The 27,490-nt window shown below is 37.3% G+C and overlaps 1 protein-coding gene and 1 long non-coding RNA gene across 6 annotated transcripts in view; one reads left to right on the top strand and one right to left on the bottom strand.

The window, feature by feature from the left end:
- Positions 1-27,271, top strand: LOC110354193 (uncharacterized). Its single transcript, XR_002405861.4, has 5 exons — positions 1-105; positions 6,895-7,055; positions 16,601-16,662; positions 20,165-20,224; positions 26,319-27,271. It is a non-coding gene; the product is annotated as an uncharacterized lncRNA (long non-coding RNA).
- The window catches only part of OTUD7A (OTU deubiquitinase 7A), a 118,035-nt gene continuing 101,965 nt past the window's right edge, over positions 11,421-27,490 (bottom strand). For 4 of the 5 annotated variants that reach the window (XM_038184715.2, XM_038184712.2, XM_038184718.2 and 1 more), the window contains exons 9-16: positions 26,768-26,869; positions 25,120-25,247; positions 23,759-23,871; positions 21,606-21,733; positions 19,910-20,059; positions 15,267-15,381; positions 14,963-15,047; positions 11,421-13,041 (exon numbers count right to left, since the gene is read on the bottom strand). In XM_038184715.2, the coding sequence (XP_038040643.1) occupies positions 11,608-13,041; positions 14,963-15,047; positions 15,267-15,381; positions 19,910-20,059; positions 21,606-21,733; positions 23,759-23,871; positions 25,120-25,247; positions 26,768-26,869 (2,255 nt within the window). In that variant the 3' untranslated portion in view covers positions 11,421-11,607. The remainder of the gene's footprint in view (positions 13,042-14,962; positions 15,048-15,266; positions 15,382-19,909; positions 20,060-21,605; positions 21,734-23,758; positions 23,872-25,119; positions 25,248-26,767; positions 26,870-27,490) is intronic. The other variant, XM_038184720.2, reaches the window with a different exon arrangement.

Below are 27,490 nucleotides of genomic sequence, written 5' to 3' on the forward strand. Positions count from 1 at the left end.
CCTATTAGGTCCAGTGCATTTGCATGAGGAATAAAGGAAATCCTAATGGCAGGCTGGCACATTAATAGATGGAAGCAGATGGAACCTTTGAGAACTGCAGAACAGGTAGGTGTGTTGAAAGGTTTTGATTTTTGTTTTGGAAATTATTTTATCACTGATTTATCCCCAATTCAAAGAGGTTGTTAAACAACAACTACTGAAGGTAATGGTGTAATGTGAACATAGGCAAAATAATGAAGTGGTTAAGATGGAATTTTAATCAAGAATGAAAGAAGGGTGAAATCAAAACAAAACAAAACACTGTATTGTGTTAGAGAAAATAGGCCCTTTCAAAACTTTTTAGCTTACTTGAAAAGATTAGGTGTTTAACATTTTGCCACCAATCCAGTGTCTCAGAGGAGGGCCAGCCCTACACTATCATATAATTTTATCAATCACGGGGGAAAAGTACTTAAAAGAATTACTATCAAAAGATTACATGATAGGGTGCTAGTACAGATTGCTCAGTAAAAATCAAAAACCAAACAAACCATATGGGCTTGATACAATTAAGTCAGACATTTAGGAAAAATTAATGCACACCCTTAGCTACTCACCAGATGGAGGTCTTTAGCTCAGGAAGTAAGAAATCTGAAAAAGACTAGGTCAAAGAGCAGCTGAATGAGAGTTCTTTGCACATCTTATACCCAAAAAGACTAAAAACGTCTTCGAGAATAAACATACAATTATTTTCTGTTAGGGAAGCTGGTACTGAAACTTAAAAACTATCAATTCTTACATAGAGTCAGAGACTAATTCAGAAGAAAGGCTGCGATGATTGACTCACCTCCTACCACAGCCTGCAGTGGGATCTGTCTGAATTAACTCTTGTTGAATCTGGAGTGTATTTTAGAAAAAACCTTTCAGTCTGATTCAGGTACCTACAGATCAAGGGAGATGCTAAAAAGCTGGAGGAGAGTCAAAGCATGGGCATGGGAAAGGTTGTAGAATTGGAGATACACCTTTGCAACACCCTCGGAAAGCTCAGGCTATTTAACTTGACACAGAGATGGTTAAGGAATGGCCCCGTCACAGGGTACAAGCACTTCAAGGGCAACAAACTACTCAGGAGCGAAATGAGATCCAAAGGCATTAGCTTACTGTGCAAATTTGTGTTAGAAACAAAAGTTCTTAAAGAAATGGTTAATTAATGAACGGTCATTTCTAGGCCTGAATTTCCTGAGGAGAGTAACAACTATCACAGCCCAAAGTGTTGCAGCAGTCCTTGCGCCTTTAGAGCCTAGGAGCTCAGAATACTCCATAAAAACTAAAGCTGAACAGGCCTGACAGTGCCTGATTTCTGGCTTTTGCCAATTACCTAGTTTATGCAAATTAATCTTGAAATGAAACTGAGTGACTTTATGGCAACAGAATGGAAGCTTGTGACGAGCCAATTATAACCCCACTGGTTTGCAGCATGCTCCCTGCATGCTTCTCTTCCAGGCTTCAGTGTTTCCCCAGCATAACGCTGAGGAGAATGCACAAAAAGCACAAATAAGAATTCAAGCAAACAAATACTTTAGAAATAAATTAATTTTATTGAATAGGCATTATAGCTTCTCTCCGTTTCAAATAATGGAGAAGCCAACTCACACAGATTACAGAGCTATCAGTTACTTGGAATAATCTTTCATAAAAGAAAGAAATTAAATACAGTTCTGCTATAAAAAGTGCGACAGTTATAACTGGAAGTTTCTCAAAACATAAGCAAGTTTTACTAGCTATTGCAAAAATTGGTTTAGTGCTTAATACTTTACAAAGTAACAATCCAACTGCTAAAAACAGCTCTTACACATCATCTTTGTCAAAGTATGGATCAGATTAAAAATGACATTTAAATTGAATTAGAATGAAAACTGTATGTAGAAAAGGTTCTCAAGAACTCACACGTTTCACAACAAAAATATTAATTATCCTTTAACATTGTTTAATGCTCGCTTCATTTGAAAAATGGATTTAAACATGTGGCAGCTTAAAAATGATCAAGTGTTTTCTTTGCAGACAAAAGTGACTGCAACCAATCGCATCTTTAAATTATGAATAGGGAAGGCAATGGAAAAAGATAAATTCACTTCATTCATACACCATGTTTTGCATGAAAATTGTCAAATATGGAGAAACCTGTAAAGTCACTTCAGCTTTAAATAAATTTCTGATATATATACTTTTTTTTTTTTTAAATCCAAAATCAATCTTTGTTAAAATAGTATAAACATATAGAAGACAGTAAGAAACTCAAGCTCTGAAAAATAAGAAAGGTGGTGTGCCTACCAGAAAGTTGAATTCTGAAACTAGGACACTAGCCAACAAAAAATAGTGAGTCTTCCTTTATTCCTTGTTAACCTTACTTAAGCCTTGGTGAGAGCCAACTATCTTTCTTTGAAACATGGACTGAAGTTACAAATACATTTATCATACATTTCTTCGGTTTTAAAAATGCTGACTTTGCTAGGTTATTAGAAAGGGTCACATTACCTGTCCTCATTTTTATAATTAATTAGCTTTGGTTATATAATTGAACAGAGACCTTTTGTTAATGAGTAAATGAACTTCTATAAACTAAGAGTGTGACATCCATGCTATTTCAAATCTTTGTGCAGACAAGCCACTCCATATGCAAACTAAACATAGAAGGAAAATCTGCCAGAGGCTTAAAAAATATCCTGCACAAATGAGAACAAAGAGCTTTAGGACTTGGCTAGGGAAGTAGAACATGAAAGGAAAAATATTAGCAGGTAGCAAAATAACATATACAAACAATTTGGGGAGGGCACATTATATAGTATAAAGTTGTGATCAAATCACTACTCATCCCTTTTGTGTACCTTTTGTGTATAGTACTTTGGATTGTCCTGCAAAATTTGCCCTTATCTGAGAAGCGTTGGGTTGTAACAACACTGGACTGTGTAGGATGCACACATAAAAAAAGTATACTGAATGTCAGAAATACATGTGAATTGCATTGATCGTTTTAATGTTTCATTCAACTGTTCCCATACAAAAATGTCAGTCACAAGAATCAAGGAGGAGGAACAAGGCCTTCCAAGGAGAACAAAGTCTTTCAGCCATACAACAGTTAACTCCAAGATGTCACAAAAAGTTTATAACAGTAACTTACTACTTGAAATTGAACAATAAAGCTCTAGATTGATCCCAACAGGAACACAAGAGCCATACAGTTCCGAAAAATTGCATCACAGCTGAATCATGGTAAGGCTGGCACATTACAAACACAACATGGAGCTACCAGGGTAAGAACAGTGGGCTTGAAAAACACATGGAAGTAACTGCTCCTCCCCGGGAAAGAGCACAGACCTAACCTACATAATTTGGACAGTTTTCTACAAAACTCAAAGCTGGCCTAGGGTCCCAGCTGTGGCTGGGAACTCCTCAATGTTTAGGTTTGAGTGTCTAATTCCATTCATTACTTAATCTGGGCTTAAATCTTGTTTGTTCTCCTTGGTTTATGATGAATGAACTGAGATTGGTATCATGTACATGCAAAGCTCCTTGAGAGGCTCCAAGGGAACAGCGTTTTCTGTACTGTACATGCACTTTGTGCATTATACAAAGGCTGTATTTACAGTACTCGGAATCTTGAGCAACAAAACCAAAATCATTCCTTCATTTTTGTTAGTATTAAAACATAAGTGCATACAGTTTGCAAAGCTGAGAGACGAGCGGTTCTATTACGCCCACATGGCTGTTTCAGTTCATACCTGATTGCAAGCCCGTATTGAAAGGAGACATAGGGCACACTTTTAGCCTGAGATGCCACGGTTTGCTGCAACATCTCCTGCATATTTTAACCCAAAGCATAGGGAAGAGGCTTTGTGTTACTCAAACCTAGAGGCAAATGACAACAAGGCAGTGTTCACTCCATCTGTACTGCAGAGATACTGTTTAAACACCACCAGCTAGAAGTAACTGTATCTGTTTCAGCTAGGCTGGCCATGGCTCTCAGGCTCCTGACACACTGCCAGGCTTCATTGGGCAGAATTTCTATGCCAAAGGATTCTAATTTTATTCTGTGGCAAAGCACTTTCATGAGATTTACCTCAAAAGGTGCCTTTTACCTCTCAGTTGTCTGAGAAGGAAAATGCAACTCCCGTATAACTCCATTTTCATGTTTACATTGATTTTCCACACAAACAAAGAACTGGGTCATTATCATACAAGCAACAAGCTATTATTTTTTTTCCCCCTTTTTTGAATTTCCTGCTTTAAAAAACAAAAACAAAACAAACAAACAAAAACAAACAAACAAACAAACAAACAAAAAAAAACAAACATTTGACAGGGGAAGAGGAAAAATTAAATACACAGCTCTCACAGAGAAGCATTTTAGGCACTAAGTCTAGTTCTAACAGTGGATCACACTTTTGCAATTTCAGATGCTCCTGCCATTACAATAGCATTCACTTAATGAGAGAAGCAAACTTGCCATTGTTCTCTCCATTCCTCCCCAGTAGTGAGCCTCTGCATCAAAGTAAGAGGCTAGAGTAGATGCAGAGATGAACAGCAACGCATTTCTGTGCTTTCCCAGAATACAGGAAGATGTACATAGCTTCCAGTCTTCACAGGAAATAGTTTTTGATAAAACAACTGTTTTCCCTTGTTTAGTACTTTGGTGCCATGGTTACTACACTACCCACCATTCGACTATTTTTACCCTCGTTGCTTTTTTTGACCAAGGTTTTCTGACACACTGACGGTTATCAACAAATTGTAATTTTTTTTAAATAAAAATGTCTTCAAAAATGACAGGTTATTTAGATGAGTATGCAGACCCTTATGCGGACTACAGCAGGCTAAAGTGTTTTACTCTCTTGGCTAAATGAGGAAGTGGGACGGAGGCTGCATCCAGTTAAGTGACTCTCAGTCCCCAGAGAGTCGTAACTTTAAGGCTGTTTGGAACCCAGTGGCTTTTACCCATATTGTGTTTTCCACAGTGCAAAATGTGCATCAGCCATTTCAATTCACTTGGTACAGTACATGCATTCAGGTAATGGGAGAAAAAACAGCAATCAGAATAGCATATCTACTTCAGAAGGAAAAAAAAAAGTGATCATGATATCCAAGAAAAAAAGGTTTATATCCCTCCCCCGCCCCAAATCAGTGGAATACCCTAGGCCTGTTATGAATGCAGTAGTTAAACGTACGATGATATGGTGTTTTGGTAGAAAGCAAGTCTCTCCATATTCAAGCAATCACCTTAAGAACAAGCCCAATTATTTGTTCATACATAGAAAATTGCTGAAGATGAAATGTAATTTCCATTGAGTGAATGGAAGAGTAGAATATTAAAGAAAAGCCCTGAATGTGTGTTGGAGTGATGCCCACTTGATTTTCTGAAACCAAGAAAGAGCTTGTGCTCCCACAGAAATTGCTGTTCAGTAACATTAAAACCTGTATGTCTATTCATTAGGAGAAACCTAGATGCAGAATCCTAACATTAGGCATCTAGATTTGACATTTTTGGTTGCAGTACATACCTTAATAGGAAATTCTTAAAACAAACAAACACCACCCCACCCACCCACACCCAACAAATCAAATCACAGAAGTTATGGAATTTTAAAAGCTATACTGACTCCCACCTTAACATACACATTAGTTTGCAAAGTCTTTTTTGCACACTTCACCAGTAATCGATATGTACAGTACAAAAAAATATTTAGAAATGAAATCTGAACACTTTAATCTGCAGGGAGACAACACATTTGATATATATCAAGACATGATGTATCTGCCAATTAGAGGATGATATTTATATGATCTAGAGTGATTTTCTCCCCACACACGCTAGATGATTGCACTGATTATTAATTCTTGATTTTCATTTGGAAAGTATAATAAATCCACCGTTCTTTTTTTCAGTAAAGGAAAATAATCCTACTTCAGTGGATTCAGGGTGTGTTATGAACATCCCAAGTCAATTAATATCTGCGCAGAAATGTTTCATTTGGTAAGAAAACTTTCCAGATGAATGTTTATTCAGAAGCTGCTTATAAAAGTGGCTACTTGTAGGGACTGGAAAGAAGAGTGGAAGGAGACAGGGAGCAATAGTGTTGTACCAAAATATATAAAGAAAAATTTAAAGCTTTTCAATTAAAAAAAATTGTATATTCAACTCTCATTAGACATAGATGTGCACAACAGACAGAACAGTTAGAAACAAGTACATTTTTACAAAGCTTTCTTTTCATGGTTAATTTCTACCAGCACTTTGGAAGGTAACCTACTAAAATGATGACCCTGTTTATAATAAAGGCGCAAAATATTGCTCTGTAGCATATTTTGAAAATAATATAAAAATAATTTCTATATTACAATTTAAACTTGGCTTGTAAAATTCCAACATAATACAGCCTTAAGTCTACAAACAGAACATACTTAGAAACACCTTTGTGGTTTTTTCCTCTCAATTATAACAATATAGTATTTTTAGTCATATACACTGGAAATTAATGTGCAAATTAAAATCAATATTAGTGCCTGTTATTGAAATAATTTAAATTCTATGCTGTATACCATTTGGTGATCCTCTATGTAAGCTGCCATACCTTAAAAGAAATACGCTTCAAGTACACTGACAGAGACTTAAAATACACTAAGCTGAAAAGCCATCTACAATCAGCATCAGTTATTTTGCTTTACTGGACCTACATTTATTTGAGATTATTGTGGTTTCTATCAACATACGGGTTTCTAACTGTGCAAAAACATTCCCAGTGTTATGAAGACCTTACTCCCGTACTAGCTCATACCCTATTCTCACATCCAGCTTTCAAGCTGTGCGTCTGTGAAGCACCTGGTTTAAGGCCCCCACTGCTGACGGCATTCTGTTCACAGATTTCAGAGGACAGCAGATTTCATCCAAGAGGCCTAAGGCATCCCCCTACACCTCAGGCAAAATTCTCATCGATTCTCTCACTGGAAGAGCAACAACTGGCAGCCTGAGGGGAACAAACACTGGCTAAAGGGCTCAGGCCTTGATCCCACAAACATTTATGGTAAGTTTCTTAACAGTTATGTTAAGTTTCTGAAAATGTGCAGTCTCCTTGACATCAGGAAGACTATTCATATTGGTGAAGTTGAGCACCAGTGTAATTGCTTGCAGAATCAGAGAGTTGGAGGGCAGTATTTTGTCAGATCCGTGCTGTGCATTTTTTGATATCTACACATTCATCATCACAAGAGAAGTAGATTACCCTGAATATGCCTGTATGTACAAGGACTGATATTGCCTCAGCAGACTGCTTCGATCTGCAGTCAAATGGTGCACAAATCCACGTTAAGCATCTCTCCTCAACGCTTTCTGTATCAAGTACCACTGTTCATCTCATGAGTTTTGCAGTTTTAGAAAAGACGACTCTGAAGACTTCACTTGGCCTAGTTAGACTTATTAAGAAATAAGCAACACAAAGCCCTCCAAATATAGCATCTTTCTTTAACTGATTCTTCTTATGCTATCTTTGACTTAGGAAGAAAGGACCAAGTGCTAAAGAAAGCTGGGTCACACATTATATTCCATTGCATTTATAAGGCTCAATGAACTATATTAGCAAAAGATTAATCAATCATTTTAAAATCCAAAACATCTTAAGTTGTTTTTGATAATCTATGCCACCTTCTTCTGAATGAGCTGCTTGTTAGCCACTTGCAAGTGATACCCACATCTGAAGAAATACTTGTAAAGTCTGGCAATATATTTATTAACTCTTTATAAAGCATTCTAAATGAAACTTTAATATAAAGTGTGACTGAAATATATTATGTACTAGAAGCCTCCTCTATTATGAGCAGACCTTTGTATCCAAGTTTAAGAACAAAGTAAAAAAAAAAAGTTTGCATTAAAAAAAAAAAGTTTGTATAATAGGTTTCAAGACTTTTTTAAAGTAGAAAAAATGCACACACACACACATTTGAAAAATTCCAGCTTCTTCCAACCTAAATATCTCCTAGTGATTTTGTATCTATTCTGGGAAGGAATAGCCTACCCAGGATTTAGTCTGTATTTTGGAATCTGGTACTGTATCAAGGAGAAAAAAAAAAAAAAGCACACACAATTGCAAAAAGAAGCATGTGCATTGCAGCCACTTGAGCTAACAGAAGACATGAACAGGGTCTCCAAAACCAAAAGTGACTTCTGTACAGCTTGGGCAAATTGGTAATTCTAACAAGCTCTGAAAGGTAAAGGGGGTAGATCAGGCATGGAGATGGACTCACTGATATACTTTCAACATAAGAAAAATTGACACAAAAGAACAGTCAAAGGTTAGCTATTTAGTGCAAGAACAAAATACATTTGAAGATTATGGTTTCTCACAGCCAGATAAGGAATGGCATGATTTCTTTCAAGGCTGGTGAATACAACTCACAAAGTTGGGAATTCTCTCTGAAAAAAAAAAAAAAAAAAACAAAAAAAAAAACAGGTAGAAAATAGCTTTTGTAACTATAGTCTGCTTTTAATGGGACACTCACTTCCTTCAGAAGGAAACTGTTTCTGTGTATCTGGACTGTTTAATTCCAAATATGGTGTCCCTGGTAGAAAACTGACACAAATAGAGATGCATCTGCTCAGAATTTAAAATAACAATAATCATCATCATCAGTATCATCACAATAACTCTTGGGGGGAGGGGAGAAGGGAGGAAACAACTGAGGAAAAGACAGGTAAGATTTTAACTGAAAAAAATTCTCAAAGCAAGCAGGAATATTAAGCAAACTTTTTATAAAGAGTTATCAAGAAAAGGACTCTGAGGAGACTGGCACAACTAAAAAGTGTTCTATCATTACATCATGTAATTTTTTTTTTTTTAAATGAGCAAACAGTAGTGGTTAATACTTATGGGAATATTTGAGTGACTAAGGACGAGAGTAAACACTATCCTTTATAGAAAAGCCTATTGTTATTCAGAGGACCAATTAATTTCTCAAAATAATCTAACACAGACACAATCTCTATTCAGTAATTTAGAAGCGAGTCATAATCTAAATATTAGCCTTCTGCATACTTATTTGTTTTGGGAATAGTACATCTTTAAAACATACTATAGAAACAACCCCTTTGACAAATGGGAACCAGCAAATTCTCATGGTAATTTCTTGGTTTTACATATGTGCTGTTATTTTTCTCCTTATTCAGAAAAGGATACAACTGATTCATACGTGGGCTGGTGGAGTTTGCTGCTAATGTAATACTTCTTAAGTACAACTTCACACAGAAGCATTTCTCTGAGTATCAAATGCTACTGCTACTCTGATGGTCTAAGAATTCCTAAATACCCGAATATTTCTTAATTTGATGAAGTTTTATCCTGTCAATTTTATCCATCTCAGCAGCAAATACAATCAAATACGATGCTTGATTTAACATAATGTGACCTGCTTTAACATAATCTGAAATCACAGATTTCTTTGGCAATGAAAATTTGCATGTAATCACAACAGTTAACCAAAAAAGGACACTGCTTACCAGTGTTTACAACCAGAGACATGGGATTTAGAATCTGCTTACCTTAAGCAACGAAGTCACATTGAGTTTTAACTTTTCATTAACCTCACCAAAATTGCCCTTTTATGTATGACTGCAAATTTAGTGACATCCAGTGTATGCTCACTATACTACAAGAAATATGAAGTACAGGTCTGGATTCATGGAACAGCTTTTAGGGCTTCTTAAAAGTGGCTAGCAGACTTATTTTTAAAGCATTCTTCAAATCTCCCATCCAGCAGAAAACCTAAACATATGGTCAATTTTAAGCATATGCTCAGTTTCACAAATTTCTGTGGGACATTACCAAACACCTATGAGCTTTTCCTAAAAGCAAGTGAGCATCAATATTAGATTGTGCATCATCTTTCACAGACTACTTCACACTTAGCTTCAAGACTAACTCACATTAACTGGACACAAGTCAAATGGCATCACCCATGCAAAGAATAAAAACAAGGGTACAGCAGGAAAGAATGAGAAATGATTCCTGGGAAAGAATCTCTTTTGTGCAGGCCAGAGAAGTGCTATTCTATAATGTGTAAGGTAAAACTCATGTTCTGCACCTTTAGTTGGCAGAGCAAGCAGTCTTGAAGGCAACACTTCACTTATTTGTGGAAAATGAGATCTTTCTCAAAAAAAAAAAAACAACGACATAGGTAGACAATAGATGAACTGTTGCTTTCAAGGGTAACTTCTTACTATATTCTGCCAGTAGGCAGTAGAGGGGTGTAAAAACTGCATATGGTGTTATCAGGAAGACTTGCTAATTTCATACATCTACTTTAACAGTATTTCTGTTCATTTACAGAAATGTTTCTATGAACAAAGTTGTATTTTCAAAGGTACTCCAAAAACTTACATAAATATTTGGTTTCAGACTTGTGCAAATCTGCACTAGGAGAATCATACTTGGAGGTACTTTAAAGCCATCTTGGAGCTTCCTGGCAGATGAAGAACTCACTGCAGGAGAAGACTAAAAAAATAGGTGGAGTCAAGTGTCGTCAACAAATGCTCAGAAGTGATTATGTCTGCAACAACTAACAAACAACGATGTTGGGAAAGGAATAAATAATGATTAAACTCATATAATGGTTAAGGGAATCCACTGATGCGATACATTTGTTTGGACAAGCAGTTCATTCAGCACTAAACTAATCCTAAATTTCCTAGCTAGCCATCAAATTTTTCAAATCTCATTTTTCTTATTTTAATATTTCTTCCAATTTTAATAACAATGAAAATAGAACTGAGATTCCAGTGCCCGAAACCATACTATGTGTAGGGTTTTTTTGTTTTGTTTTTTTAGGAAGTGAAGTCTTGCAGGTCATAATGTATCTTTTATAAAACTTGTTTAAAAAAACAGTAGAAACAAAATTGTCTCAAATCTACTTTTTCATGGAAACATAGAAATAACTGGTAAGAACTTAAAATTAGGAAAAGCTACAGCCTTCATGAATTCAGACCTTTCACTTCCAGTTTCCTAGAATCGCTCCAGACTAAAATTTCAGACTAAAGTACAAACATTAGTAATAATGCAATATACTGCCATGTTAAAAACGTGCATTATGCAAAACCCACTACTCTCCTGAAGGAAAAAAAAAAAAAAAAGCTATTAAAAATTTAACTTTTACTGAGGAAAAAAATACTCTCATAATCATTATAGAATTTCAAATGTTTACAAGGCAGATACTACCCTACTGCAACACCACATCTCCAGTATTATGACTTTCCCCTATCATACTACTACCTGAGTGATGTCAGTGTAAATTCAGGCACCATTAGTAAATTTTTGACCAAACATATACACAGCACTGACAAAGTAGTAAACAACCCTTCAGCTTACCATTATATGTAAAAAAGACACTGACAAAATGGAAAATAATATATATATTTTTTATGATAAATTAATCCTATTATTTCCTCATTGCCCCGGAAAAGCGAAAAGCTAGACACTAATTTACTCATCAATCCTTTATTCTTTTTGTAAGGATTCCTTTTACTGCAATTCAACACTGTTTACTTTGTAAGTAAGAAAATGATAAAACTAAATAGTCACAGAAGAATCCTCAATGCCTGTGTCCCTTGCTTTCTCTCTCCCTGCGCTTCAACTCTTCTTTGTAGCAGTATGAACAGTAATTTTCAGTCTCAGGACGACCATAAAAGGAACAGTTATCCTTCTTACAGCGGTTCTGCTGGATGGGATATATTGGGCAAACTGTGCTTCTGCCTTGATTTTTATCATTGTTCAACCAGGTCTGAGGAGCATCCTCATCAGCATATTCTAAGCAGTCTCTAATATCGCCGGTATTGAATCCATTTGTGTATGTCTGAGACTTGTGTTCAGTAGGCATGGCATAGCTCAGCGATTCCACTGTGTTCACCGTACGGATTCCAGATATCCGGGCTGGGCTGTAGCTCTGAGAAGACAGGGATCTGTTCTGCTGGGGGTACGTGGCACAGGTTTTTAAGGTGCCGACAACTGGCTTGTAGGTATCATCTTGGAAGCTCGATGGCTTGGAGTTGACATCATGCAGATGGATGACACTTTGCCTTTGAACAGGTGGTGTATGGCTATAGTGGGCAGAGACTGGGATGGGGCCGCTTCTCTTAGCACCGTTACTAGGTGAAGAAAATGACCCAGGCGTGGGACTAGTGCGATCTTTAAATTTTAAAACCAGTTGAGTTGTATGGCTTTGAGGCAAGACAGGTGATGCCCTATCCTGAGGAGATGCTTCTAACTTCTCTTTTGAATACGCTTCTGGCTCCAGTTTCTTGGTAGAGGACCCATTCAGTGCAGCCTTTTTCTCAGCATCCTTTCTTTTCTGTTCCTGCTCTGCATTGAAACGCTCCTGTGCGCTGGTCAGGTAATAACCTATCATCTCCTCGTGGAACTGATGCCTATGGCTGGTCAAAAGAAGGCCAGCAAAAATAAACTTGCGTTCACCCTGCATGGCAGCTCTCAAAATATTGAGGCTGAGTTTCACATCAGTGCTGTACTTCCATGGGTCAGACTGCTTGTCGGAGAAAGATTTAGTGTTCATCTTCTCAATGGGTGAGTTGCTAGCTCTGTCAGTAGGAGATGGAGTGGTCTTTTCAGACGGAGAAGTGCTTGCAGACTGCCCAGATTCCTCTTTGCTCCCTTTTCGAGACTTAGACTTCTTCTCTTTGACTTTCTCTACAGTGTCACCATTTTTCCCATTTCCTGAATTTGCCCTGCTCATTTTGCCATGCACCAGGCCTCCGAGACCACCCATATTCTTTTTCAGTTTAATTCCCAGGCTTTTACTGAGGCTTCCAATTTTATTGGCAACTGAATCCGTCCTGTTTTTGTCTTTATCTTTCCTCTGTTTGTCCTTTTCTTTTTCTTTACTGTTTTTGCCATTATTGCCGTTGGAATTACTACAGATGGAATCCCGGTCCGAGTCCATTGAGTCAGCCAGAGACTGAACATCTTCCCCAGCTGAAGCTGTAGGGGATTCTGGTTGAGCCAAAGGGGCCTGCTATGGAAAATTAACTATAATTAGGTACAGCAAAATCAGTTTCATATAAGGAGTCCATGCAAAAAAGACAAATCTAATATAGACTTTGACATTGATTTTAAAAGCCTACTTTTTAATTTACACACTGACACTTTAGACTTGTTTCTTCACTTATTTGGCTGTGCTATCTATCTTGCTTGATCTTACAATCCTGGCTCATTTCAAGCACGTTTGTAGAGTAGAGGTCAGTCAGCCAGCCGTTCTGTGAAAATTAGTGTCTGAATAACAGGGAAAGGCAAGTTAGTGCTCCTGTCAAGGGGTCTGCAGCTCAGCTTCCCTGGTTGCATTGACTAGCAGAGCGGCTGGCCAGTGTATAGAGCCCAGCCACTGCATTGGAAGCATCCTCAGTGCTTGCTGCCTCTCAGCCAGGCGGGAGACAGCCTAGAAAGAAACTGCTACCACTGTGATGGGAAGGAAGCGAGGTTCTGCCGAAAGCTGTGAGGGGGATGCAGCACACAAACCTGTCTGCAGTAATATTTCAAAATACACGATGTTCACAAAACAACTTACATAAATTAATGTTCAGGTTCCTGTACATGAAAACTGAAGTTACAATGCCTCAGAGCTAAACAACTTGCCTGACATGTTAAATATTAAACTTAAGCAAACAGACTGAAGAATACAATGACATATCTATTTGTTCTTTATCTATTTGTTCTTACTGGAAATACAATGCAGGTAAAACTGATGCAAGGAGTGTGAGTTCCGAGTTAGGTTTTAGATAAGGTGATAAAGCATCTTCTTGAAAATGCAGTTACAAGGATCCTAAGAACTTTAAAATTTGGCTGCATTTATTTAGTCCTGCAAAACTTAGTCTTGCATTCAAACATCATGAAGCTATAATCTGCTGAAGTTAAGTTCAAAACATGCATACAAAACATAATGAAGTAGAATAGCTCTGGAGATGTATTTATTTCCACTACAGAAATGTGCACCTCTTGTCCCCGAGTGCTTAGATGTTGTTTCTCTAGAATCCCTGAGCACCTCGTCAACCAGCTGGGAGCAGAGCTGTCACTTGGCAAAGGTGGAAATGAATGCTGAAGTGACTTGCCCATGCTCGCATGGCAAATCCAAAGCAGGGAGAGGCAACCCTGGTCCCACAGGTTTCAGGTTCACAGCTTACAATTACAGGACCATTTTGCCTCTCCTTTTTCTGATGTGGTGGCTACCACATTAGGGTGAAACTGTAGAAAAATGGATTTTTTTCCCCTCCTGCAGCTTGTTAAATCCTGTCTCCTTTTGTGTTGTGTTCCTCCTTTCAAATACCATCTGTGTAGGCTGTCTAAATCACCTTCATCCTCTCCTAGCAACCTTTTGCCTCTAGACTAACCTCTCAATCTATTCAATGTAATTTGCAGAGAAATTTGCAGCTGACAAGGTGCCAGCTGGGCACAGTTCTAAAGCAGTTTTCTGAAAGAACCAGGCTCCAGTTCAGTGCCAGTCTGCGGCCTTTTGTCAGCCACTCTACACTGGGAGCTGTCCAGGAGTCCAAATCTGTTCTCAAAAACAGAAAGGATGAGGGACTGGTGACATAACAGTGGCACCAGGAGAGCAAGCCAAAGTTCTGAGAAAACTGGCCAGAGAAGGATTTTTTTAAGGTTTTTCTGAACTGAAATAAATAAAAGAAAGATAAAGCTAGAAAATACACTTCAGAACAGAAATACGAGTTGCAAAAATGTACAAGTAACTGTTTTAAAAACAAAAACCTATAAAAGCTGCAAGCCAGATGGCAGTGACAATGTGCCACAAGTGACTTGCCTCTGCTGCTAGGACACTAGGTGGTTCTAGGCAGCTGCCCAGTCCATGCAGCCTACTCCACACAACACCCTGCTGTACCTCGTTATCACTGATTTGGTTTAAATTAAGGAAAAGTTTACCTTACCCGTGTCTCAGATGGTATGCGTATCCATGTTACATTCATATAGCTGTGCAGAAGATTAAGCTTTGCCTCGAGAGACAGAATCAAACTAAGGATGAAAACAGAAGGGAACAAACAGTCAAAAACACTCCAAAAGAGAAAGCAATACTTCACAGGGAGAGGCCGCACTGCTCAGCGTAACAGCAGCCTCCCACGCAACCAGAAGACGTGAACAAAGCCCTCTCTGTTAGCAGTTCTCTCAATACTTAGATCAGGTATGGCTCAAGACATTTTACTGCTTAATACTGAAGTTACAGAAAGGTCTTACTTGGCCAGTCTGGTGTTATCATTGTCATCTTTTCCCCACTCCCAGTCTTTCCCAGGATCAACCGCAAAGTGCAAAGGCAGTAGCTTGTGTTCAGAGTCAGTCAGGGGGATCACCGCTGAAGTAGAGAAGAAACAAGGATTGGAGGGGAAGGAACAAAAGACCTAGCTGTGAAAAGCACTTACAAATAAGAAGGGTAAAGAAAAAGGCCAGAAAACAAATGTGCTGCAGAATTGTCTCATCTGTATTTAAATGCTTGTGTGATAAAGAGGGGAGGGAGGGGGTAATGCACTGATCGCTGCTGGCATGAAGGATAGTCACCAGTGGAGGAGGGGAGACCTCTGGGAGAACAACATTGCCATTTTGTAATGCACAATAAACATTTCCTGGAGACAGAACATCAGAACAGTACAAAGCAATAAAATGTTGAAATATTCCACCCGTCCTGCCTCTCACACAAACGCTCACACATGGTAATTATTTTGCCTTTTCAGGTTAGTACCGTTTGGTTTTCCACTGTCAAAGAATAAAGATAGCAGCATTATGTGACAAAGCAAAAAGTAGTTACAGGGCTTTGGGACTCAAACTGTGAATTAGTGTAATTGAAGAGCAAAGATCAGCATATAGATGGGCTAAGAGGTCAGGTTAAGTCCTGTCTTGCGTGCGGTGTTAGGACCATTACCGCTGTTATATCCCAGCATTACTGTCTGGGTGTTTTAGCGCTTCTGTTCTCTTGCCTCTGCTAGAGCTCTCTGCCTTTTAACATATCTCAATGACTCTGCTTTATACTCAGCATGAGAGGGACTGCAGGCTGGTTTTACAGAGTGTCTATCATTCATCACCAATAAACTAAGAGAAAAGCACCGTCAGCTTTAATTAAAGCCAACAATTTGCTTCCATTTCATTAGAAAACACACTTAAAGCTGTTGAGGGACTGGGGTGGATCCTCAGCACGATGCAGGTCACTGCTGTTCCTCTGACAACCAATGAAGGAATCTAATTTTCTGTACTGTAGGCTTTAAGGACTTTGCCTGCGTAGTCATTCCAGCCAAGCCAAGCAGCAAAGAATCAGGGAGAAGTCACCCAACAGCATGGCAGTGATTACTGAAAGTTTATTGCACTTACTGCTTATGTGTTGCTTACAGTATTTCCTGCATTTCAGAAAATACATGTTGTCAAAAACAAAGGCACAGTATTTTTGGTTAAGCATTGCTCTCCCCTAGCAACATGCAGGAAATATAATCTGCATTTTTGATTGGCATGGTGAAGTCAGTATTAGGTTCAGGCAGCCTCACAACAACTGCAGAAAATACGCTTATTTTTCATCTTCTCTGCAGGTTGGATAACGAAGCCATAAACTCTACAAGTGTCGGGGAAACGTTGCCCCCTACTGTTTATTGTAAGTAATTTCTGAAATATTTTCCCCCTATTAACTAACTGCAAATACAGTATAGAACAGCTGGAGATTCATCAACTACAGCTGCCCACGTTCCTTTAAGATACGAGCACAGAAGTGAATATTGTAAGGGAATTTAGCTCCAAAGGAAACTCAATGGGAATAACAGAGTCCAACTCTATACAGCGCAAAATACACTGTAAAGCTCGCTGTTGAAGCACAAGAGCATAAAGGTAGAGCAGGGGTGGGAACTGAATCATTTTTATTAACACTTATTGTTGTAAATTTGAGGGCTTACCCTACTGCATTCCGTGCAGTTTTTGCAGCAAAAGGGGGTGGAATAACTGAGAACACAATTAACTGATGGTGTTTCTAAAGGAAATTGGATATTCTGCCAATTAAGTTAATTATACAGAGAGCAGGTACTGACTGGATTTACCAATGACCTCACGATGCAATATATCTACCACCTAAAGGAAGAAGGCAACTTAGGAAAGTGCTGCATGGTAAGCTTACAGCCTAGCAGGGCCCTTCTGCTAGCACCTGGCCACATGGCTACAACCCAGGAGAGAACCAGAAGAGTGATCCTGGGGCAGGCAGAGGGGGCAAGCTCGGACCTAAGAACTGCTATAGAGTGTATTTGCCTCTTTGAAACAAAGCCTTAGAAAGTCAATTTGATTTTCTTTTCTGACAGCATAACGCTAATTAGTTTTCATGTAGTTCAATAATTAATAATTTACAGAAACAAATTTTAAAGGAATCCTTTCTAAAGCTAGCTGTTTCGAATAGCTAAATGATGCTAAAAATGCACCTTTTAAAATGCTTACTGATAATAAATTTTATTAAAACCTTAATTTCTAAGTACAAAACAAAGCTTAGATGTGATTGCCTATAAAGTGTCACTGTTACCTTATTTGCATGGTATGACATCACGGTCTCCATCTTTACACAGGAATTTATGTTAACTAAGTTTCTCAAACTGAGTGGAATAGAAGCCATATACTCATTTTCTTATGGGTAGTTTGAGGTTGGTATGACACACTATCATCTTCCTGCAAAAGGTATCTTCTAAAGTAATTTTGGAGTTTTAAAATTCTAAAATTTATAATTTTAAAGTCCTAGTGCTAACAGATGGAATATGTCAAAAGTAACAATGATTATTTCCTCCATGTCAGTTTGAAGACACACACCAAGGACTTTCTTGCTATTCTTAAGTTTGGTGCACTGCCTTCCATGCTGTGAAGTCACAGGGTTTCCTAGCACTCATTTTCATTGGCATGAAAATGGCATTGTTTTTCTTCTTCATAAAAGAACACTAAGCATTTCTCAAAACCCTATAAAAGCAAAATGCTGATGCAGATGGTGATGTACTGCTGTTAAAAACCACCGTCAGGACTCTCATGCTTGTTATTGCAACCTGGCAGTGGGGAGCTGTTTCACTGCTGGCTGGCTGACAAAGGGTGGGAGTGTGGGAGGCTCTATGTTCAATGAAGCAGTCTTAGGGGAAGCTAAGAACCAATCTTTATTTTCCATAATCAAAGCTATAAAACACCTGCATAAACAGCCTGAATATGAATATAAAAGTATTTACAGGTTTTTGATCAGATATTAAGAGTATAAATATTGCGACCCTAAGTTATGAATGACTGGGTTATCAGAGACGTACTTCCATTTAAGAAGTCATAGCTTTACACTCTCAGCTGCATTCTAGGAGGTCAAAATCTGGCCATGTACGGTGGCACCTGTGCCACCCTATTCTGACCCCTACTGCTGCGGCTCTCCCTTCCTCTATGCCAGAGCTGCCAAAATCTCTATGTTGGCAAGATACAAGAAATGGGCATTATTAAAGCATCCTTGTGCCAATCTATTTCCTGTCAGAGCATTTGAAGAACAACAGTAATGCTGTGTTAGCTGTTAGCAGTCTCTAACAGCAACAAGCTTTGCAGCTGAAAGCTAAAGCATTCCCTTCATCCCAGATTTAATACCAACTGCTTTGCTGCTCCACAGAATTGAAGCCTGTGTATTCAAGGCCCTGACGTAAAAACGTGTAAAATCTGATCATACAAAACAAATATATTTTGAATCAACAGACCTCGTAATTAACTGCAATGAACTTATACATAAACAAAGCCAATATTTGATGTTACTAATGCTGTACTGGATATTCGGGAGCTTTTTCTCTCCCAGCACCTTTCCTTTATGAATATGAGTGCAGGACAAGCACATAAAAATTTCTAACCACAAGAAGAATATTTAACAGTATTTACAATATTTACTGCTAGTATTTGTGGGAGAAATCAAATACGTGACCTTGTTACCAAAGATCTTATTGTGTATCATTAACAGGAATATGTGGCTTGTAATACTGGATATACCGCTGAATGCACTGAGCAGTAGCCTTCTTCACTGTCTTTTGTCAATCACATCACTTAGAAGATGCCACAATAGCAAAAGGTTACTAAAACAGAGTGTTATAGTATAATTACTGTTTAATTTATAGTATAATTACTATAAGTATATTACTATAATTACTATTATGCTAATAATTTATATGTAGTTTTCCTAAGGTGTACCTAGCTAAAAGAACTCTTACTGCTGATAAAGATTATTATGGTATACAAGCTTGAGAAAAATAATTTAACATGTATTTGAAGAACACAAAAAAGGTAAGCACTATGATGCCTCTGAGCGAAGAAGCCCCTGCTTACATCCAACAGTGACAACAGTTTGAGTAAGCACACCTAAATTAGCCTTAAATAGTCTGCATGCTAACAACAATAATAATAATAAAAGAAAAGCCATTAGAACATTAAAGCAATCTGTGAAAGCATAAATAGGCAGTAATTGAAATAACTATAGCACGACCATAATGTTCCACAAACCCTGGCAGAGATAAGTTTTTTTCCTTTGTTGTTTCTTTTTTAAACAAGGACGTTTCTTATTTTGCACCTACATCAGGCCTTCACTGACAACACCTGACAGCAGCATTCAGTGACCAAACACTCTGACTAGGAAAGCCATTAATACGGCCCAAATTGACTGTAGGTCTACCTTCTTGTGGACTTCCTTGTAGACAGTGATAGTTCAAGGATTAGACGTGAAGGTTCTTGGCTCCTGGTTTAAACCACTTAGGTTTAGACTTCTAAGGATATATCAATAAAATTTGGTAGACATTGCTTCCTCTCTGATAGACAAATACACTTACAGGTTGACGAAAGTACTTTGTACATTGTGTTCAATACAAGCATACCTTGTTCTCTCTGTTGATCTTTTTGTTCCATGGAAACAAGGGCAGAGAAATGTGCCTGATCGTAGGCTAGAACAAGGGGTGAGCAATGACATCTGTTAGGTAGAACTTCAAGTGGCAAATAAATTCCTCCAAATGGTATAGGTGCAAATGCTGCAAAGAAAAATTAGATTATTATTATTAACTATGTCAAAGAACAAACACTTAGTTTAATTATATTGTGTAACGGTTGTAACAGTTGTGCTACATCATTTTCAGAGCTCCAGGAGAACAGCAGAGAAGTGGAGAAATCAGTTTGGGAAATAGTCATAACAACAGGTATATTTCCAGACAGTTTTATCATGAAAATTTACTAAGAACAATAATGAAACCATTCTGCCTTCACATATGTTTTCCTTAATGCAATTGTTCACTAGGAAAGACATTATGGTCTTTTAACAAAATCTTGATGATTCTTAAGTGTTTGCTGCATTTCTAAGGGCAGCAAACTCTCTCCTTTGAAAGATTCCACACTTTGTTTTATATAATTATGGGAAGAAACAGCACATTTGGGCAAAAAAAGTCTCTCAACATGCCTGTTTCTAACCAATGATTTTTCCTTTTGCTGTGAAAATACGAACCCATATTGCTGAAGTATTTCCAAAGTGATCATAAAGAAAAAATGTATGCAAACAACACACTGCTTTTTGTAAAGACTTTTTCTCTGAACAGGTCTGCTGTGTTCAAGCTTTGGGATGATGAATAGTATTGTCTTTTAAGTAGAAATCTACATTTTAGTGAGTCTCCAAATTTGATGAGGTTATTAGTCTTTTGGAAAACCTATACTTTATACATACAAGAGTTAAACTGGGATAATTTGATCACCTGGTCCATGAGGCCAGCAATGAGAAGAACATTGGGATTAATGTAACAATCAGATTGGGTCAAGTAGAAAAAACTGAGCGAGTGGAGAAAACTGGGATAAGAAAAAATATGAGAAAGTTAAGTAATAGTGATTGACTCTGTTACAGCAGATAGCAATCATACAACCATTATTTGTAGTTCAAAAGTCGAAGGAATCTGGGATTACTCAGCATTTTTCCATACAAGTAAATTTCTATTTTCTATTTTCATGTGTTTCTCATTCCCTTTTACTTAGGCAACATACTATCATCAATTAGTTCATGGTAAAAAGTGAAAGAGATCATTGCTGCTCTGCTCAGACAGCTGACCAAGTGGTTCCACATATGAATCTAACATTTGAATGTTCACATGTGTAAACTGAATAAAACATTCTGAAACATTTGAATGAGAGGGTGGCAAAGTTAGTAAAAAAAGAAAGAAATTCAAAATTCAATTTTTCCATATCAAATTAGATTAATTTATGCAGAGTTTTATGTAGAACCAAAATAACACAGCAAAATTAGAACCTTGTTAGCCTAGCCCAGTAAGAAATGTATTGTGTTCTGTAATTCCTTGGTTATTATGTTAATAGGAAGTAACTAGGATAAACAGATTTTCTGTGAGACTTATATAATTACCTTGCATTTTCTACTTTGATCTAACAGGTCAAATATCATTTTGCTCTTTCAGAAAAAGGCAGCAGCTACCATATAAATACTCAGATATGTTACATCTAGGTCCTTTATTGTGTGTGAAAGCTTATGACTACTTCAATTTACATAGGTGTATAAAGTTACAATGAAAAAAAAAATCTTACCTTCTCCCCCTGAGTCTCGTAACATTGTGTCTGCTACTACAACAATAGGTCTTCTTAAAATATGGGCTAAGACAAAAACGTGGAACTCTTCTAAGCTCTCATATACTGGATCTTCTGAGTTATCAACTCTGGAAGACACAGAATTGAAACATTAGTGAACCAACACACTGGAACAGCTATTTCCTCTGCCTTGTCATTTATATCCTACTCTTCTGAAGCACACATTCCAATTATTGAAACGGGTAACAGAAGAAATTGGAAAAGAAAAATATATTTTTGGAAATATAATAATAGCAACAGAGATAATGTTTTTACTTGCAGACTCCATACTAGTTTAGTAGTCATCAGAATTCATTATCTTCTGATATTGTTTGGTAGCCCAGCAGGAATAATAAAAAAAAAAAAAAAAAAAAAAAAAAAGAAGTAATTCTTAAGCAAACTCCTGGTGTAAAGCTATTTCCACCGCAAAAAAAAAAAAAAAAAAAAAAAAAGAACACACAAAATCAAACAAACAAACAAAAAAACCCATCATTTCTTGTGACACCCTTGGCAGAGAGACTCTAAAATGGAAAAATAAGTGTTTCTAATTCTTCTAAACAAAATACAGGTGTGTTACCTTGGCAATGTAAGAAATACTGATGTCAACCTGAGTAGGAAGAACGTAACTTAGAAAGTTGTGAGCAGAACTTTTTTCCTTTATATTATTAGCAAAATATAGTTTGTTTGCTTGTTTTTAAGATGGGGAAGGTTTCCTGTCTAAATAGCTGGTGATTCATTTTGCTGTCAGCCTTCCCAATGGGATGAATTACACCTACCTTTACACATCTGAAACGAGAAGTCTAAGCACTTCACCTTGAACACCTCTATAAATAATTTAAGAAGATAAGCACATCTGGAAGTAGGATCATTCCTTCCACTTAAGCACTTGCCCGAAGATGAGATGAAAATTTTCATTTTTCTTTACAGAATACAGAAGGAATCTAGATCAGTATGTAGGGAAGTGAGACAAGGCCAAGTGTTTTTGCCACTGGGACTTTGTATTTCAGAAAACTCACTGAAAGAATCAATACAGGTATCTTATACGGCAGGACTGTAGGGCATGAAAGTAAAACAGTAAGACAGCACGACAGAGAACCCCTAATTTTTTCTTTAAGTTCACCTTCTAACGGGTCTGATGCAACTACTGCTGAAATTAATGAGTCTTTCCATTCTCTTCATCTAGCTAGTGCAGATACAGAGTACTTCAGAAAGCAGAGAGGTAATATTTCATTTTCAGATTAAAATAAATAGCTTACTCAGTAGTATTACAAGGGTCTAAACAGTATTAATACTCAAGCAGCTTCACGGCGATCAAGTAATTTAAAACAAAGAGAAAAAAAGTGCTATTCTTGGAAGGAATTAAAAAATTGTTGTAAAATCTAATGAGGACAATTTGAGCACTTGAAAAGTCTTCCACCTTTGTTGTTTTTCTTTTCAAAGTTTTTACATATGGCAAAGTTTTTACATGGCAAAATAATGGAAATGCCTTTCCAAACCTAGTTCTCCAAGATAAGGGTATTAACTGGTAGTACTTTTTAACTGACAATATAGTGTTTTGTGTCCAAACCAGCATAAATAGTCCTAAATTTCCAAGGTAGCCAAAAGGAATAATTACCTGCTAAAAGAATTTGATAAAGTACACAGTATTTAAGAAAAAAAGACTGAGCAATCCCAATTCTATCTGAAGCATTCTACTTCCTCTATAAAAACATAACGCATCCTAACATTTAACCTTTAGCTTTAATACCAAAAATACTTGCTTTTCTTTCTGTAAGTTTCAGGGTTAAGAGCACGTTGAAAGTAGAAGTGTGAAGAGTTACTTGATAACTTGCCCCTGAGAAAGATCTCTCTAAAGATTTTCCATGTTTGAACCACAAAGCAAAAAAAGGACTTCTGGATGCAAAGTACCCTCACATTAGCATGGCAACCATATGAGAAAACTGAATCAGATTGCAAAATATTCTAATGGAAGGTTTCAATAATGGCATTCTACCACGCCAAAAAAGCCCCGACCAGTTTAAAAAGTGGTTTGATGATCCTATAAGCATTGTTCATTTGTACTTTTCTCCTACTGTGAAGAAAAATGAAAACATTTTGTCATACTCCAAACTTACCCACCACCGGTGCCTCCATTTTTGCTGAAATGTGTGCGAGGCTCACTTGATGCCAGCTTAAGCAGTTCATTCCACTCCCGTTCCCATTCTTCTTCTGTATACACTAAACCTGACTATGGGAGAGAACGAACACCATTTTACTGTTATGCTGGTACAAAATCTAAGCAGAATTCTGTAGTGACATTTGCAACCAACTTTTTCAGGCTTTATACAGGTTACAACTTATTATCTTGGGCCATTAATTGTTCAACAACTCTATTCAGGCAGAAAGAACATTAACTTACTAAAAAATATCTAAGACACCAACTGTATACTAGATTACTTTTCAAGATGTGGATCTGATCCAGCTAACACGCTGCTGGTGATCCACTATTTGAGATGCGGTTACTTGTACCCACGTGAATTCTTTGCAACCACAGTTAGCATGCTTTACTGCCCATTTCGAGAGCCTTGCTTTCTTCTCCAATACACGGCACTGCTAGGAAAGCCCTCCTTGGCAGACCAAGAAGTGCTTCTGTGCCCTTTGTTTTCACGTAGCCTGAAGTAGCTGAGTCAATGACAGCTCAAGCTCTATTCTCAGTGACTGCTGCCCACAAAAAGCAGGTTACAAACAAGTCACAAACAACCTGTGAGGGTTGTAGAGAGTCAATGCTGCTGTATTCAGAGATGCCTTCATTCATATTTCCACAGAATGTATTAATTATTTTGTATAAGCTTCACTGAAAACAGATGGTGGCCCTCTCTGCTTTCCAGAGAGCAAAGCAGCCCAGTAGCTCTCCATTAACATCGCATATAAGAAGAAAACAAATGCATAACAACTTTGTTTAACCTTAAAAAAAAAAACCTTAACCAAATAGCAGTTCCCAAAAAATACATGGTGAAGTACAGCTTTTAATCAACAGTTAAGCCAAATCTACAGATGATTTTATTATTATTTTATATATATATACAAACACACACACAAAATAGTTCGTCACAGTTCCAGGAATGCTAGCTCATCACTCTGGGGAAATCTTTCTTAAATGAGGTTTACTTTTTCTTTCTTTCACATATTTCACCCACTCATTTTATAAAGCTTATGATAGCTAATTTATACATTGTATTTTACAGACTAAAATTTTCTACAGGTTCCAAATACGTCCTAGACCTTCGTAGGAACAAAACAGTTCATATTTATGCCCACAAAGCTACAAACACATTTGCATTCTGATGCTCAAATTCTAAATACAAACACATCTCTCTTCCCCCATGCGAAATAGAAATGCAAGGAATTTGATGGCAACTGAAACTTTGACACCAAATTTCTTTTGTTTGTTTTATAGTAAATGATGTTAACAAGTTTGATTTCAAACAGTACAGACCTCCTTATTTTGCTGGGTCTGTTGCCATCTCCATCTTCTTTTCAGTGCTTCCCTTTCAGCTCCACTTCTCATCATAGTGTAGAGTGCTTTCCGTAAAACAAGGTCCCGGTCATGAAATCCCCACATCCCTAAAGCAGCACAAGAAGGCACTCAGTTTTATACTAGCTACAGTGAAACAGCAATAGTAAGTACTAATCCAATGAATATTGCCCTGTACACAAAAGCAGCAGAGATTATACATTATTCAAAATTCTCCTTAGCAAATCATTCATTACTTTTGAAGTTTCCTTAACAAACCAGTCATTATAGATAATACAAAGAACAATAAGAGAAAATTCTAACAAAGTTTAAGCTTTGCTTAAGGAATGACCAAGAATTTGAGTTGTTTCAATATATGCTTACGTGCAACTTAAACTTTGCTGCAAGGAATGGAATATTCAACACACAGGTCTGTTCTAGCTGTAGTTGCCCACAGAGCTTGCAGACACAAGAATGCTAATGACAACTGCAGGCACTTTTGTGCATCTCAGATGATGATCGTGACACCCACAGGCATCCACTCTTACACAGCATGATGGCAAATTTCCTTCGGCTTCAACATCCAAATAACAAGGCAAACACTCCAGATGATTGGAAGTCTAAAAATACAACTGGCCACAGACTTTCAGTCTTGTTTTAAGATAGTTCATGTATCTTCACATAATTGAGAGTAGTAACCTTGACTAAATAGCAGAGCTCTCACCAACATAGACAGTCATGTTTCAATTACTGTATTATCAGCTGCTGGCATTGAATATGCTTATTTCAGACCTTGCAAGTCAAAACACTCCTAACATTAGCTGTAAATAGTATGCAATTCCTCCTAGCTAAAACATGGAGTAGGCAAAGATAAAAGGATCCCTGGAAACACCAATAGCTATTTTCCTACTACTACTTTCCAAAAGATCAGTCTCTTCAAATGATTAAAAACCCGGTGTTTTTGAAAAAGTCACCTTTTGGAGCTCTACTGGCACAAGATTTTAGCAACAAAAAACATTTCCTCATAATATATATGATATGGAAGGCACATCAAAGGCTCTTGGCTTCATAGGTTTTTATTTATTTGATAAAATTTGAAGAAAGGCTTCAAAGATCTTGTATTAATATTTAATTATTCAACCAGAAATTATCTTTAATTCACTTCAAATTGTTTTTCACAGAGTTAAGATCTCCAAGGAATGAACAGGGATAACTACATATTGCATTCCTGAAGATAGCAAAACAACAGTTTAACAAAGTCAGAAGAGAACAAATGCAATTCCTTGCCCACAAGGAGGACAACCCTGCTTAAGCACCTGGATTTTTCTGTTTCAGTGGTGTTAGGTTGGGCTATGTAAGGAAAATGCACATCTCTGGTGTTTATGATAACATGTTTTTGATGATGTTCTAATTATACTTCTGATACTACCTCACGAAATTTATACCTCTATCCCTCAAGCATGCCTACAACAAACAATTCTGTAAGCAAAATTTGAAAATTTGAAATTTTGCTCAAAAACCAAGCTATTACTTAAAGTCTTTGCATTCCATTTGTTTCAGAGTTTTTGCTAGGGATACAAAAAAGTGGTCAATACGTGGCAAGAGGTTCCATGTGCAGACTTTCCCTTACCTAAAGAGGCAGCATGCAAGAGGCAGTTCCCATCACCTGTTGTCGCCAAGGGAAGAAGACGTTTACAGCTTGTACACACTGTGGACCACCAATTTAATCGCCCTGAAAAGAAAGCATCTGTTAAAATGGTGTAGTGGGTACTAACCCAGGATGTGTACAGGCATACGGTGATGATGTGTAATATTGAAGGTTAACCGTGAACAGCCTTTCTGCCAAGTAAAATTAAATCTAACGTTAGAAGTACAAACTGAAAGATTAGAAATAAGACGCACCTAAACCATAACTATTATTTAAATGTACTTGAAATAAGAGAACACCTTTAATTAATTTGCATTTTCTGTTCCCATATGCTGCATTCATGAGTGGACTTCTAAGTTCATTGCCTAAATACCCTTATTTCCCAGAAGTAATGAACATTGGCATCCTATATATAGGCTGTATTGCTGTAATAACATCTCAGAAGACAAAACTAGTATGTATGTGCTAATAAAAAAAACAAAAACATTGCTGTTAGGTGAGTGTATTAAGTAGATTGTTTCAGTCAGGTGAATTGTTCAAACAGATGATTCTCTTTCTTATTTGTCATAGACTGAATCATGATTAGGCCTACAATCAACAGCTGCACATTACCAGAAACTTAAAATGAAACCAAATCCATAACTCAATGTTTAGGAGAGCATGTAGCTTTACCCTTTGAGAACATTTAGAGAACCCCTTATATTG

This window comes from Anas platyrhynchos, chromosome 11 (genome assembly GCF_047663525.1).
Source record: "Anas platyrhynchos isolate ZD024472 breed Pekin duck chromosome 11, IASCAAS_PekinDuck_T2T, whole genome shotgun sequence".
In the NCBI taxonomy this organism is placed as follows: Eukaryota; Metazoa; Chordata; class Aves; order Anseriformes; family Anatidae; genus Anas; species Anas platyrhynchos.